General features: G+C 43.5%; 1 protein-coding gene across 3 annotated transcripts in view; it reads left to right on the plus strand.

Annotated features, from left to right (window-relative positions):
* The first annotated feature begins 394 nt into the window (after positions 1–394).
* Positions 395–14,033, plus strand: part of camkmt (calmodulin-lysine N-methyltransferase) — a 135,436-nt gene continuing 121,797 nt past the window's right edge. Inside the window, exons 1-3 of one of the 3 annotated variants that reach the window (XM_042333706.1) lie at positions 395–674; positions 5,825–6,000; positions 7,799–7,863. In XM_042333706.1, the coding sequence (XP_042189640.1) occupies positions 579–674; positions 5,825–6,000; positions 7,799–7,863 (337 nt within the window). In that variant the 5' untranslated portion in view covers positions 395–578. The remainder of the gene's footprint in view (positions 675–5,824; positions 6,001–7,798; positions 7,864–14,033) is intronic. The other 2 variants (XM_042333703.1, XM_042333705.1) reach the window with 2 other exon arrangements.

The following is a 14,033-nucleotide window of genomic DNA, read 5'->3' on the forward strand; positions in this document are numbered from 1 at the left end:
CTCCCCCCGCGGCCGCTCCCCAACACTACCCACCGGATTACAATGGGCGTCCCGGGTGGGCGGATGGTGAATCCCGTCTCGTTCGCTTTGGTCTGGTCGGGTTTGGGCCTAACCCCGGGGGGGCGGGGCCTGTGTGGGGCGGGGGGCGGGGCCTGTGGGGGGGCGGAGCCTGTGTGTGTGGGGGGCGGGGCCTGTGTGTGTGTGGGGGGGGGCGGAGTGAGTGAGTGATGGGATGGGGGCGGGGCCTCTGTGTGTGAGAGAGAGCGCGGGGGGCGGGGCCGGAGAGGGGTCGGGGGGGCGGGCGGGAACCCGCTGAACCGGAAGTAAAACAAAGGCACGCGGGCCGGCGGCTCGGCCCCCGGTGACGACTCGCGGCCGTGTTCAGTCCGGGGCCGTGACGCGGGGAACCGCCGTGACACCCCTCGCGCCCTCCAGCTGAACACGTCGCTGTTCGGGCTTTTTTTTTGGGGGGTTTTGCCGATTGTCCGCAGACCTGTACCTCTTTATATTTATTATTATTATTATTATTATCGAATTTGCGGTGGGTGGGTGTCGCTGACGGGGAGTCTCGGCTGTGGATGGACCGCGGCCCCGGCTCTGCTCGGCCAGGTGACGGCTGCCATGGCAACGGGAGCCACAACCCGGCCCGAGGCCGCTGGCAACTGCTGCAGAGGGTAAGAGCCCCCACACCCCCCCCCACCCGCTCAGCCCGGCCAGCCAGGGGGCAGGAGAGTGTGTGTGTGTGTGTGTGTGTGTGTGTTCGGTAGCATAGGGCAGTGGTGTGAGTGGCAGTGTTGTGTGTGGCAGTGTTGTGTGTGGCAGTGTTGTGTGTGGCAGTGGGGTGGGGCAGTGGTGTGTGTGGCAGTGGGGTGGGGCAGTGGTGTGAGTGGCAGTGGGGTAGGGCAGTGGGGTAGGGCAGTGGGGTAGGGCAGTGGTGTGAGTGGCAGTGGGGTAGGGCAGTGGGGTGTGTGGCAGTGGGGTGGGGCAGTGGTGTGTGTGGCAGTGGGGTGTGGCAGTGGGGTGGGGCAGTGGTGTGTGTGGCAGTGGGGTGTGGCAGTGGGGTGGGGCAGTGGTGTGTGTGGCAGTGGGGTGTGGCAGTGGTGTGTGTGGCAGTGGGATGGGGTAGTACGTGGGTTGGAGTGAGGTTGTATACGAGTGTTGTAGTAAGGGTGGCAGTGGGGTGTGTGTATGAGAGTGGGGTGTGGGTGGGAGTGTTAGTGGCAATAGTATGTGAATGGGTGGGAATGAGGTGTGTGTGTTTAGGTGGGAGAGAGGTGTGTGGGTGGGAGTGAGGTGTGTGGGTGGGAGTGAGGTGTGTGGGTGGGAGTGAGGTGTGTGGGTGGGAGTGAGGTGTGGGTGCGTTTGGGTGGGAGTGGGTTGTGTGTGTGTATGGGTGGGAGTGGGGTATAGGGTGTTGCACGGGGTGTGGTAGTAGGGTGCTGTGTGCGCGTGGGTCAGAGTGGGGTGAGGGTGGGAGTCTGGTTTGTGTGGAGTGGTCGTGGTACGTGGGTGGGGTAGTGGGTTTGGTGGTCCAGTAATAATGATGTGTGTGATAGTCGGGTGTGCGCGTTGGGTGGGGTGGGGGGTGAGTGAAGCGGTATGTCTCAAAATGCCTAACACTGCTGTCAGTTGTGGTTCCTGTATGTTTCTAAACAGAACGTGTCCATTTGTAAAATCATACACTATTGTATTGGCTTGTGTGCAGTGTAATGCCTACAACTCTTCACAGGGATTTGCTGTCAAGAGTAATGAATGTGTATTTGCCGGCAAACGTGACGAGCAACTTCCACGCAGCGATGTCCCGCAAACCGCCGTGAAGCGAGTAACCGAGTAACTGATCTTTAGTCAGGACACCGACATCAACTTTCATCTTTTTTTAAACTCGTGTCATGAGGATCTTTAATGCGAAGAGGTTGACGGGACCTCAGTTTACAATCGTGTCAGACTGACAGCACCTCCGACAATGAAGTGCTCACTACACTGGAGTGTCGGCCTCGACTGTGATAAGATACACAAAACATACATGTTTGCATCATTGCAATCCCACATTCATGGCAAGCTTACAATTTTAATTGGATGAACGTGTTTGGGATGGAGGAATAATAAATAATAATACTAATAAAATAATAATAATCCTTGCATTTGATACAGTGCTTTTCACGAATCCTAGACGTCTCAAAGCGCTTCACTGAAAATACTCTAAAGTGAATTGACTGTATATTTTGTGGGCGAAACGCAGTAGACAATTGCGCACAGCAGTGTCCCAGAAACAGTCGTGGATTGAGTGACCAAATCGTTATTGTTTTTTTTTCTTGAGGGATTATTATCAGGCGTGTGGAGTAAGGAAACTTGCCCAAGGTTTCGCCCTGCCAAGTTTCTCGCTTGCGAGGCGAGTGCTCTAACCACTGAGCTAAAGGACTCCCTTGTATGAAAATCCTTCTATTTGATATAGTGCTTAAGGTGTAGAGAAGTCACAAATAGTTCATGGATAATTGCTATCATGTGTATCGACTCTGTATTTGTAAGCAAAATGAATTAATTTTGCCTCAGATCCACAAAACACGAACAGGAGTGCATTTAACCGACCTGTCCAGTCAGCCTCAATCATTTATTTAGTTTAAAACAAAATTTTTTTGGTGCATATTAATCTTGTATAAAGCACCATTTGCCTGAATGGGTTTTGCAAACCACTTAACCCTTTGCAATCATAAATCTCACAACAAAGCTTTCTTGAGCAGTGACAGCTCTGGTATTATTACTGCGTGGTTCACCTCTCCTCCAATCCACCAATATTATTCCAGTGATGATTCTTATTTATAAACAGCTTCCAGCGTCTTTTCTACTTTGTGGGTAGTCCTTTGATTCTCCCTTTACAATCACGTTCTCTGTATCTGGGAAAGGGTGCGGCAACCAGTTGCACACAGTAACATCCCACAAACAACCATGGATTGAGTGACCAATTTTATTTGGGGATTATTGGCCAGGACACCAGGAGAAACTCTCCTCTCTTCGAATAATACCATGAGATCTTTACATCCACCTGATCAGGCGGATGAGACCTTGGTTTAACATCTCATCCAAAGGATGGCACCTCCAACAATGCAACACACTCCCAGTACTGCATTGGAGTACATTGGAGATGACAATCTTAGTAATAATAACAATAATAATCCTTGCATTTGATATAGCGCCTAATCACGTCTTCTAGACGTCTCAAAGGGCTCCACAGAATATACTGTCAAGTGAATTGGCTGTATATTTGTGAGCGAAACGCGGCAGCCAATTGCGCACAGCAGCGTCCCACAAACAATCGTGGATTGAAGTGACCAATTTTTTTATTGTTTTTTTTCTTGAGGAATTATTATTAGGCGTGTGGAGAAAGGAAACTCGTCCAAGGTTTCGACCTGCCGGGAATTGAACCCAGGTCTCTGACTTGAGAGGCGAGTACTCTAACCACTGAGCTACAGGACTCCACAATGGCTCTCAAAGACATGTTAAGTATATCTCACACAAGGCAATTCCTCTGAGATACTTCCCCAAAAAGGTATCTTAGACTATGACTATGTGATGCCAAGTCCCGGTGTGGGGCTGATTTGGTGTCAGAAGGTTGCCAAACAAGACAAGTAAATCCTTCTGAAAGTTGGGTCCCAAAACTGTTTTTGCAGCAGTCATTGGATACAGTATTTTCAAGATAATGAAGATGATTTTGTGAGTGATGTGCTCTAATTGTTTGGTTTACAGGATCTCGGGAAATTCTTGGATATTGTTTAACCCTCAGGCTGTCATCAGATCGGGGGAAATTCCATTCTCCTCATCCTGATTATTTTAAGAATAGTTTTCATTTGCCTACTATACACACTATGCACCTGCACAAAACATTAATATTACTAAAGATATAGTAGGGAATTACTTTAGTAAAATTAATATTTAGTAAAATTAATAAAAGTTAATGCTTGAAACATATTTTTAAAAAGTAAACCATATTTTCTTTCTCCTAAGTTCTCACTGTTTTCCTGCTGTTTTCCTTTTATTATCTTGTTTTCTCTAAGAACCATTTTGTTTCAGCGAGCAAGGCCTAATCAAATTGATGTTCGATACCACACATCCCAACTTGAGCTCACTCCATGCTGATACTGCACTGTCAGAGATGTTGCCCTTTGAGACGTTAAACCAAAGAACCTTCTGTTTATAATTCAGGTGGACTTTGAAGAACTATTTGAAAGAAAAGGTAGTATCAGTTGGTACACTGTTAAACAATCCTTGAGATTAATCGATTTGTGGACTTTGATGCAAATAAAATTGCTGCTGTGTTAACTTACAAACAACACCAACTTTGCATTTACATAGTGATCTTCATGTAGAAAATTTGGGAAAACTTGTGAAAATGCGATAATGAAGCACTCCAGGATATTTTGATTTAGAGGCAATGTAACACAAGTTCTCTCTTCAACCTGCTTGCGGTCTCAGTCGCAGACATGAATATTCTCCCAGCACGAGCCGATGGTTAATTTGGTGTTACTGTAGTGCAGTCGTACAAAGCCCAATAGAATTACAGAAAAAATGTAAGCGTCGAACCCTCCCTAAACCTCAGCGTAAATCAATTGACTAATTTTCTGTCTAACTGACAGAAATCAGCTATAAATCCTTTTTTCTACACATTAGCGTAATCCTCATTATCATTCTCCTCACAACAACACGTTCTCAGTGGTAATGCGTTCTTCCTTTACTGATATTCGGAGATTGTTTTGTTGCCTCTCCCCACCCCCGTTTCTTTGAAAGTGTAGTCTGTGGGATCTATTGTAAGTTGTGTAAACTATGTGTAATTGCATTGTACAGATGCAATTTAATTATGTAATTAGCAACCAATGAAAGGAATTGTGTTTTAATTACATGATTAATAAATCCTCTAACATTGATTGGTAATTACATAGCTCAGGCACCTATAATTCCCTCTGTACAAATGTTATTACGTAACGCACCTGCATTTCCTCATGGTTTACGCAAGCATTTACACATGCATTTACATGTGCATTCACTAGTGGTTTTATACATGATTTATACATCTAGCATCCCCCACAGATGCCAATATACAAATCAGCCATTCACTGAACTCATTTGAACATCTCAAATCAGACGCTGTAAAGGTAACAGATGAGCAGATGCAGATGGAAGTGCATTTAGACACCTAATGTTCGACGTGAAGCTGGCACAGTGGTAATGTGTCAAAAAAGTGATTTCAAGAAATATATGAAGATTTCAACCAGGAATGTTTCTAATGAGTCTTTTTTGTTTTTCCACTTGCTTTTTTCTAACGCCTTATGCATCACAATGTCTTGACGAGTGTTAAAGTAATGTTTTTTTGTTGGCAAATATAACAGCTATTTTGCAAACAGGAAGGTCCCACAAAAGGAGTGGAATAACTAATTAATCCTGAGGATTGATTGCCAGGAGAAACTCCTTTCTCTTTTTGAATAGTGCCACAGGATCTTGAACATTTGAAAAACAGGCAGATGGGTCCTTGGTTCAATGTCTCATATGTAGGATGCTGACACTTCTGACAATGGAGCATCTCACCAATATTGCACTGGACTATTAGCTGAAGGTTTGATTGCTGCTTGATCCCGCAACCTTTGACTCAGTGGCGAGAGTACTACCACCTGAGCCAAAATGATATCTCAGCTTGGCTCAGATAATTGAGAGAAGAGAAGAGATGGTCAATGAAATCTCTCATGCACAGCATTATTGTCTCTCTGAACTGCAGCATAGGAAGGAGGCATGATTCTCTTGCGAGAAACTGTCTCCATATCTGCTCTCCTCTCAACAGGTGCTCAGGCAGAAGAGTATCGACAAGGATAATCTGCAGCAGGTTTCCGGGCGAAGGTTTGCGTCTTTCAACGTGTTCTCTACGAATGTGGCTAAGAAGTCGGAGGGAGATTCAGATGACGAAATTTGGGTGGAGTACAAGTGCATCCCCTATCCACAGCATAGAGTCTATTTAAGGTAAACAACACTTTAAAATTAAATTTGGCTCATTCATTGGATTGGGCATCCCAGTTAATATGGCCTCTCCAACACCCCCCCCCCACACACACACACACACACACACACGCACATGAATTTATAGCCATTCCCCCGAGAAGCACATGTGAGCGTGAGCAAGTATTTTTAACTATTAAAAATATTAGTCGATTCTAATGTGCTCCCCCCTTCGCCTATGTCCATGCACAAACTATTCAGCAGCAGAGGGAGAGATGCCTCACTCTTAATTAGCTGTGTGGACAGCTAGCTGGGGGATAGAACAATAGATTGACCTATCCCTCAGAAGTTTACTTCCATCTCCTTCCCCTCAGGAAAGGCTCAGTCCAGTCAAGAGATCAGGGAAATGTGATCCATATTTAGCACAATATGAAATCATTGATATTACACCCACAGAGGAGGCTAGTCAGCCCATCAAGCAGAAGCTTTTTGCTAGCACATCCACTGGAGCTAACTAATCCCAATTCCCTGCTCTTTCCTCTTTAATTTTTTTTTTTACGGCTTTAGCCTGAACAGCTATTAAAGCATTCCATGTTCTAATTACCCTCTGCCTGACAAAGTTCCTTTTAGCCTTTCCTAACAAGTTGCTGGACCATCCGACAGCATCCATTGATAAAGCCTGTCCCACACATTGTTGGGTATGGCACAACGTAGCTGTACTGAATCCATCCAGAAAAGGTTTTTCTGAAAAAAAAGATCCATCACAATATCGTGCTGAAACCTGATAAACACTGAGTTTTTCCCCAGGCAGGACGTCTTGAACTCTAGCAATCAAATAAGTAATAATCCCCGCCACTACAAGGGAATGTAGAGCATACAGGACACCATCGCGGTCCATCTGGCTGGTCCCGGAGTAAACCTACTCCAATCCAGCTCTCATTACTCCTCAATTGATTTCTTTATCAAGTGACTGTTTGAATCCCTCCAGAATTTGTTGACACAATTCTGCTTCACTCACTGGATAGTCCATTCTAGACCTTCACCACTCTCTGCGTAAGATCATTAAATCTGAAGTGACTGTACACTTTCCCTCCTTTGAATTTGATTCCAGTGCCTGCCTTGTTGCAGATACTGCTGAAACGGAGAGTGTACTGAATTTATTATTTTTATGGTCGAAATGTTTGTGTGCTGCCACAAACCAGACTATCGATTATTACTTATTATTTATTCATTCACTATACATCTGTGAATCGATTCCACACGCACACTTTATTTTAACCCCAAAAAACAATAATTGAGCAGATATCACATTTATGGATGTATCTGTCGCAGATAGGGCTAAGAAGCTGTGATGGAACGTGAAGGGGAATAAACTGCTCTTTGAGGACGATACGTTTTAATCATGTTTTGTCACATTTAACCAGCGAGTTTAAGTTGAAGCTTTACAAGCGTGTCCTTTCCTGCCGCCCCCTTCCTCAATGTTTTAACAGTGACTCTTTAGTGGTGACAGAATCGGAGGGTAATGTAGCTTTTAAGGTACATTATAGATGAAACATGTTTTTATTTAGTATTTGTCTTGACAGCAGCATGCATGGTAATAAGTGGCCAATATGTATTGGGTCTCTTAGCAGTGACAAAGATTGTAGGGTAATGCTGCTTTTAAAGTACATTAAGATAGATGTAACATGTTTTTGGATCGCGTTCCTCTTGTCAGCAGCATGCTCGGTAATAAGTGACAAATATATATTGGGACTTGATTTTTTTTACACAAATCTTTTACCGCGGGAAGATTTTGTACTTAACAACCATTTACTTTGTTAAGACACAGTGTGGGGCCTCTGAATGTTGAAGATGTTCTCACCAGTTTTGACAACACAGGAAATGTCTGTGAGTTTTATTTCATTTTACGTTCAAATGTGATGTGATGTTTAGATGAAGGAGAGTGGGGCGGGCGGGCGGAGAAGAATTCGAAACGGTGGCTGTCTTAAAGCGGCACTGTTCTCTTCTTGGTGGGTCGAGGGGAGAGGTGCGCGTGGGGGCTTTTTGCTGTAGTCTGGGGGTGGGGGGCGTGTTCCAGGGACACAGCCGAGTGCGGAAGAAAACGATAGTGCCTCTTTAAATGCCAGAGCTAAGAGCTGCATCATAAACACACTTATTCTTTAACATTGTCAGCTCAGTCTCACAGCTGATCAACTTAACACGAATTGTCCCGCATTTTTAAAACTTGCGGAACATGGAACATTTTATCTGGTGAACGTTAAACACAGTATTTTTTTTAATATAGATTTATTGTTGTGCCGTGTTGTGTGTGCGTGTGTTTGAGTATATTTAACTGCAGACTGTGTAAATATTTTAGCTTTTAAGCATTTGCATTAAAAATGTATTTATTGGGGAAGGGCAAGTGGTTGTTGCTGCCTTTTTGCTTGTTTAACAAGAACCCTGTAACATGTACATTGGCACAGTTTTAGTTTTTTACATTGAGGTTCAATCACAGATGTAAGCAAAGATCTGAACAGACCCAAAAACCCTTCCAATACAGCTGGGAGTTTTTTTAAAAACCCTCCTCTGTTTGGTGTTGGGATCACGGTAAGTCATATAGTACGTGAATTGTAATATGTTGCATGTTTTGAACAGCAAGTTCTCATTTTCAGGCTATTAAATGCTATACACTGTCCAGCGCCTTGGAACGTCCTCCCGACGCGAAAGACGCTATACAAATGTAATGCTGTTTTATATATATATATATTATATTAAGCTTCAGGGATGGCTAGTGTGTAAAATAGCTTTCCTTTTCATAATGAAAACAATGGGAGCAAGCATGTGGTTGCAGGTGGTACCTTGACTGCTTGACTAGGAGTGAGATGCATTTGTCCTGCCCTGGGCATATTTTATTCTGCCGCACACCTGTACTGTAATAACCTCTACAAAGGGTTGGGTGATCAGACTGATTCAGTATAATACAATTTACATTTATATAACTCCTTTCCTGTTGGGAGGACAGGACGTCTCAAAGTATTTTACATAGCTGGGCATCCGGGTTGGGAGGCGGGGGGAAGAAAGGAAGGTAGGAGTTGAAGAGAGTAGGGAGGGGGGATGAAACCAAAAACTCATGCAAAGAGGTAGGTCTTGAGGTAAGTCTTTATATCTTGATTCAAGACAAAGGACTCAACAATGTGTGTAGATATCTCCAAATTTATAAGATCCTTGTGATCCAAGGATATTCTTAGAGAACGAGCAATTTTATAAGAAAACAATTTAGACCCAATTAAGGCTATAGTAGTATCTACAGTTGAGACTCTTGTAAAACTATGATCCTTTTGGGAAGGGGCAGATATGTATTTAATTTTCAATTAACAATTTTTTAATTGAACTTAATCGAAAGAAGCCATCATTTCTTGTAAGCCTTAGGGGTCAGCTATCAGATGGTTGCTCAGAGATTTGTTTCTAATTAATCATTACATTCTGGCAACCGAAGTGGGAAATCTCTGCTGACCTACAGAAGATGTGTTAAACTTGGGGGCAGCCTGAGCTGGTGCAGAGCAGCATGGACTGGTACAGAAGCCCAGGCAGGTGGAAGATGGACCCAAGTAGATGGTGAATGGGACAGGCCATTGAGGAACTCTGTCCCTTCTCTCTCTATCTTTGCTCCATTTTTGATAACAATAATAATCCTTGCATTTAATATAGCACTTTATCATATCTTCGAGATGTCTCAAAGTGCTTCTGTGTTGTGCCAACATGCTGGACAGGTAGTGGTGGACACTGCCCTCTCATCTTGTTCCAGTCTTGTTCCAAGATTGGAGTGAAGCAATTTTCTTTTATAATCATTGTAACAACAAATTGCATTTTTATAACTCCTTTCATGCTGGGAAGACATCCCAATGCATCCAAGGAAGTCCATCATCTTCTTGCATGTGAGGTTGGAGGAGAGGACGGGCGGGAAGTTGAGAAGTTGGGTGAAGGAGTTGGTTTGTGGTGGAGAAGAGGAACCTGGGGTTGCCCTTGGGCCTCAGGATGATCCTGGGATAAAGGGCGAATTGGCTGAGGTAATGCAATAAAAGTAACATATTCCTTGAACTTGTCAGCACTGAAGTGGCAATCACTGGTCAGTAGTGAAATCAATATCTCTATGTTTCTAAAAAGAGCCATTTTGAGGTGTGTGAGAAATATATGTGTAGAGAGAGACGTACTTACTGGTCAAAATAGCTAACTCTTCCCGCCCCCCGGCACTCCACATAACGTGCAGTCCTGGGTCAGAAGAATGATCACAGTTCTTTTGAAATTGACTTCATAAGATAGAAAGCTGCAATCATGGTAAGAGTTCCTCTGTGATGGCCTGGGCACTGTTTGCAACACCCACGAAGATCAGACCGATAGGAATTGATCTGCCCTTCATGGATGTTCCTTCCACGGTACACTATCATTTTGATGTAAGAGGAAATGGGCTAATACTGTCCTCGAGGCATTTTGCTGGACATGTGAGCTCTTGCACCAGTGAAAGGATTAAGTGAGTAATGATGCTGGATTCCGTTAGCCACGGGCACATCAGACACTGAAGCCATGTGCTGGCAGGGTAGTCTCAGCAAGCAGCTCAGACGTGATTGTTCCGTTTCAATGCCAGTATATCCACTGCACCTATTCACTTCCTTTTGCACGAAAGGAATTTCTCTCTTGAGTAAATTGAAGTGTAAAGTGCCTGGTTCACTCAGCTCCAGATCTGCCAAGACCTGGCTCTGTGTCGGATACCCCATCATCTCCATGTGCAGGAGATCTAGCTCGACCGTGAACATTTGGAGAAGCTGATCTGGCAATGTTCTGCAAGTGACTTCATCACACTCATGAATTGCCGGTAGTATTTATTTCACAATCTCCACTGAGCCAAAGTAATGAGAGGGGAAGCCAGTGAGGAGCAAAGCTGTCCGATTTTCCGATAGGTCTCCCAGGCTTCCTCGACCATCATTTGAGTGGTAAAGATCCCAAAAATAATTCTAATTCGGATTCTCACACGTGTCAGTGTCTTGATGTTATGATACTTGCGCTCTTGATGTCTGCACGTGCACCAAATATTCGGTCCAAAAACTGCACGAGCTTTGGCTCGCTCTTTCATGTCAGATTTGGGGATTGCAGAAATGCAAGGTAAAAAGTGGAATTAGCCAAAGATTTGATTTAGAAACACAAACGGCATCCGCGAGTGAGATATCCTTGAGCAACTATGGTAGTTTTTTGCAGGGCTTGTGGAAGGAAGATGATTGATGGGCTCGTTCCAATTCCTGCTTTTAAAAACCGACACTCCTTCACAATGTAGACATGTTCACATGTTCAGTGCTCATCCAGGCATTGGCTTTACTCGCTGAGCCCAAGGGAGAGCCATGGGGAAGAAAAAAAACACAAATGGTCTTTAAATCTGAATAATCTGAATGTCAAAAGCTTGTGCATCTGAGTGCTTGTTTCCTGCTGGTCGGTGAAATGCCATCTCCTGCATTGACAATGCCTCTTGCCACCACCAAGATAAGCAAATGTTACAATTAATTGTGTTTCAGCGCTTACGTCCTTTGAAAGCGTTCAGTCAACTTTTCAACTTGATAGCAATATGACTGCGATCCAGTTTGTTTGCGTATGTGTGTGATTCTTTTCCATGTATAAGTATAAAAGCTTGATATTGCACTGTTTGTTTTTCCCCATGGCCATAACCAGCTTGCCTTTACAGTCATTTGCCACGATTTACCCTTGGGTTGAGTTGTTGCTATTTTCAATGTTTTATATAATAATTTCAAAATGATTTTAAAAAATGTAGTAAAGCGCAGAGGACGGAGTATGCGGAACTGAAAATTGGAACAGAATTTCATTCAAAAAAGACCTCAATTCACTGAGCAAGGATTTTACAGCAAATCTTTGCCCCTGATCTTGTTTAAACCTATAAGGGGCTGTGCAATAGAGTGGCAATTCAGTGTGTGTAGCACGCAATGGTAGAACCAATTGAGGTTCCAGTGACTTCTTGGTGCTGTGAGTTCATGATCTCAGCAAAGCAGCTATGTTCACCCTCACACGGACAGTGTAGAAAGTCGGAGCTCAGGAGGGAGAAGAATAGTATTTAACTATAACGTATATGTGCTCTGGACTACCATGTTCCACACAGTCATGGTGTATCCTTTGAAGTGCTTTGAGATGGCCTCCCGATGTGAAAGGCGCTACATCAAATGCAACGATTATTATTATTATGTTCCAGTTTAAATTAGGGACATGTATCTCATCTAACCATCACAAATATAAATAAATAGTTATGATAAAAAGGTAACCAACTTACACCGACCTGGCGCTGAGCACCCTTGGAGGCTGAGTCAGTGTCACAACAGGCGCAACGTTTACTGAAGCCTCTCACATGGGGATTAAGCAGTTGACGTTGAGTCAGCCTCGTACATTGGAACTTTGCTGCCATTAAAGAGAATTAGGAATCTCCAAAGTAAACACCGGACTACACTGGAGTGTCAGTCTAGGATATGAGGTCAAGTTTCCAGGTGGAGGCTGAATACACACTGTAATGACTTGGAGGTGAGAGTGCTATCATTATGGACAAACTAACACCTGATAAGATATGTAAATCTGAGAATTAGATGAGGAAGGGTGGAAGAGGAGTCAGTCTTATTTTTCGGTCTGATGGTGAGATTATGCCACAGGAGGTCACTCTAAATCCCCTGTCAGAGCTGAGATCTGTGAGGAGTCATGGTTTCGAGCACTTAAACAAAGTGATGCTCTCAATGATTCACTCGTTTTTTTTTTAAAAATGTAAACGCTCGGGAAAAAAGCTTAACCCTATTTGTTTTTTCGAAATCTTAAGCCATGCTAGTAATTGTGGTGAAGTGTGGATTAAGACAGATTTAGCTGCTGTTTTGTGTCCTTTCAAAGTGGTGCAGTGAGCAGATAGATATAAATTCTTGGGATGTTTGTATTTCCATGAAGTTCTTAACCCTTACAAGTTAAATCTCTGCTAATGTAACAGGAGCAATTGTTCCAAAGACCTATACTGTGGCTCTATTTCCTTCTCTTTTCCATTCTACTCCGTCACTTCCTGTTCAAAGCCACTTGAATTGATTTTTGCTACTATATTTCTGTTTATCGTATAATAATACTATAATATAAAATAAATAAATATAATATAAAATACATAAAATGGGAAGGATGGATATAATCCTGGCCAAAGCAGCTGGATCTTAATTCATCAGCTCTTTCAAATAAGAACTGGCAAAAGTTTCTAAACCTGAAACGTCCTTGTGGCTTTGCCTTGTCTTAAAGTTGAAGATCGTAGAGAATTGTAGGAAATTGCTTAAATTGTTTTAACGTGAAAATTGGTTGTTAAAAAAGAGTTAGGATTTTTGTTAATTCTTAAATTTTAAGACCAAATGGTTTTACAACTAAGACCAGGTGAAATTTTGTGCCTCAGGAGGTGTTGGGAACAGCCCAGTAAAAATAGCTACGGTGTCTCCTCTCCCCAACCCCCCCCCCCACACACACACACACAGCAAAATGCCTCTGTTCAGTGCTTCTCTGCAGTATGGCCAATCTATGACTGTTTGTGATACACTGCTGTGTGCTATTAGCTGCTGCGTTTCATCCAACAAAATACACAGTGCATTCATTTTACGGAAAAATTCTGGGAAGCGCTTTGAGACGTCTCAATGACATGATAAGGCGCTATATCAAATTCGAGGATTATTTATTCTTTGTATTTTGGACACTGGCATTTTACCTTTCAACAGTACAGGAAAGAGAAACTTCATAACTGAAAGCTATGAGGTGCTGCATAGCAGCAAATGCGTCAATAATAGCTGACTTTGTTTATTGGGAAATAGTATCTGTATCTAAAGTTGAGGCATCTTGCCAGCCTTTCCTCGATCTCTTTCTTCGATTTGTTGAAGGAAATCAGATTCCACCTGGCATTCCTTCAAGTCACCTCTTGGCTTATGAACTGAGTTGGTCTCAACGTGCAAATCAGTGTCTCCGGTTCACCTCAGGGCGAGTGAGGGTAAAGAGGCGGTTTCAAAGGTGACCAACTCCGCAGT

The sequence above is a fragment of the Callorhinchus milii genome, unplaced genomic scaffold, assembly GCF_018977255.1.
Source record: "Callorhinchus milii isolate IMCB2004 unplaced genomic scaffold, IMCB_Cmil_1.0 Scaffold3, whole genome shotgun sequence".
NCBI lineage: Eukaryota > Metazoa > Chordata > Chondrichthyes > Chimaeriformes > Callorhinchidae > Callorhinchus > Callorhinchus milii.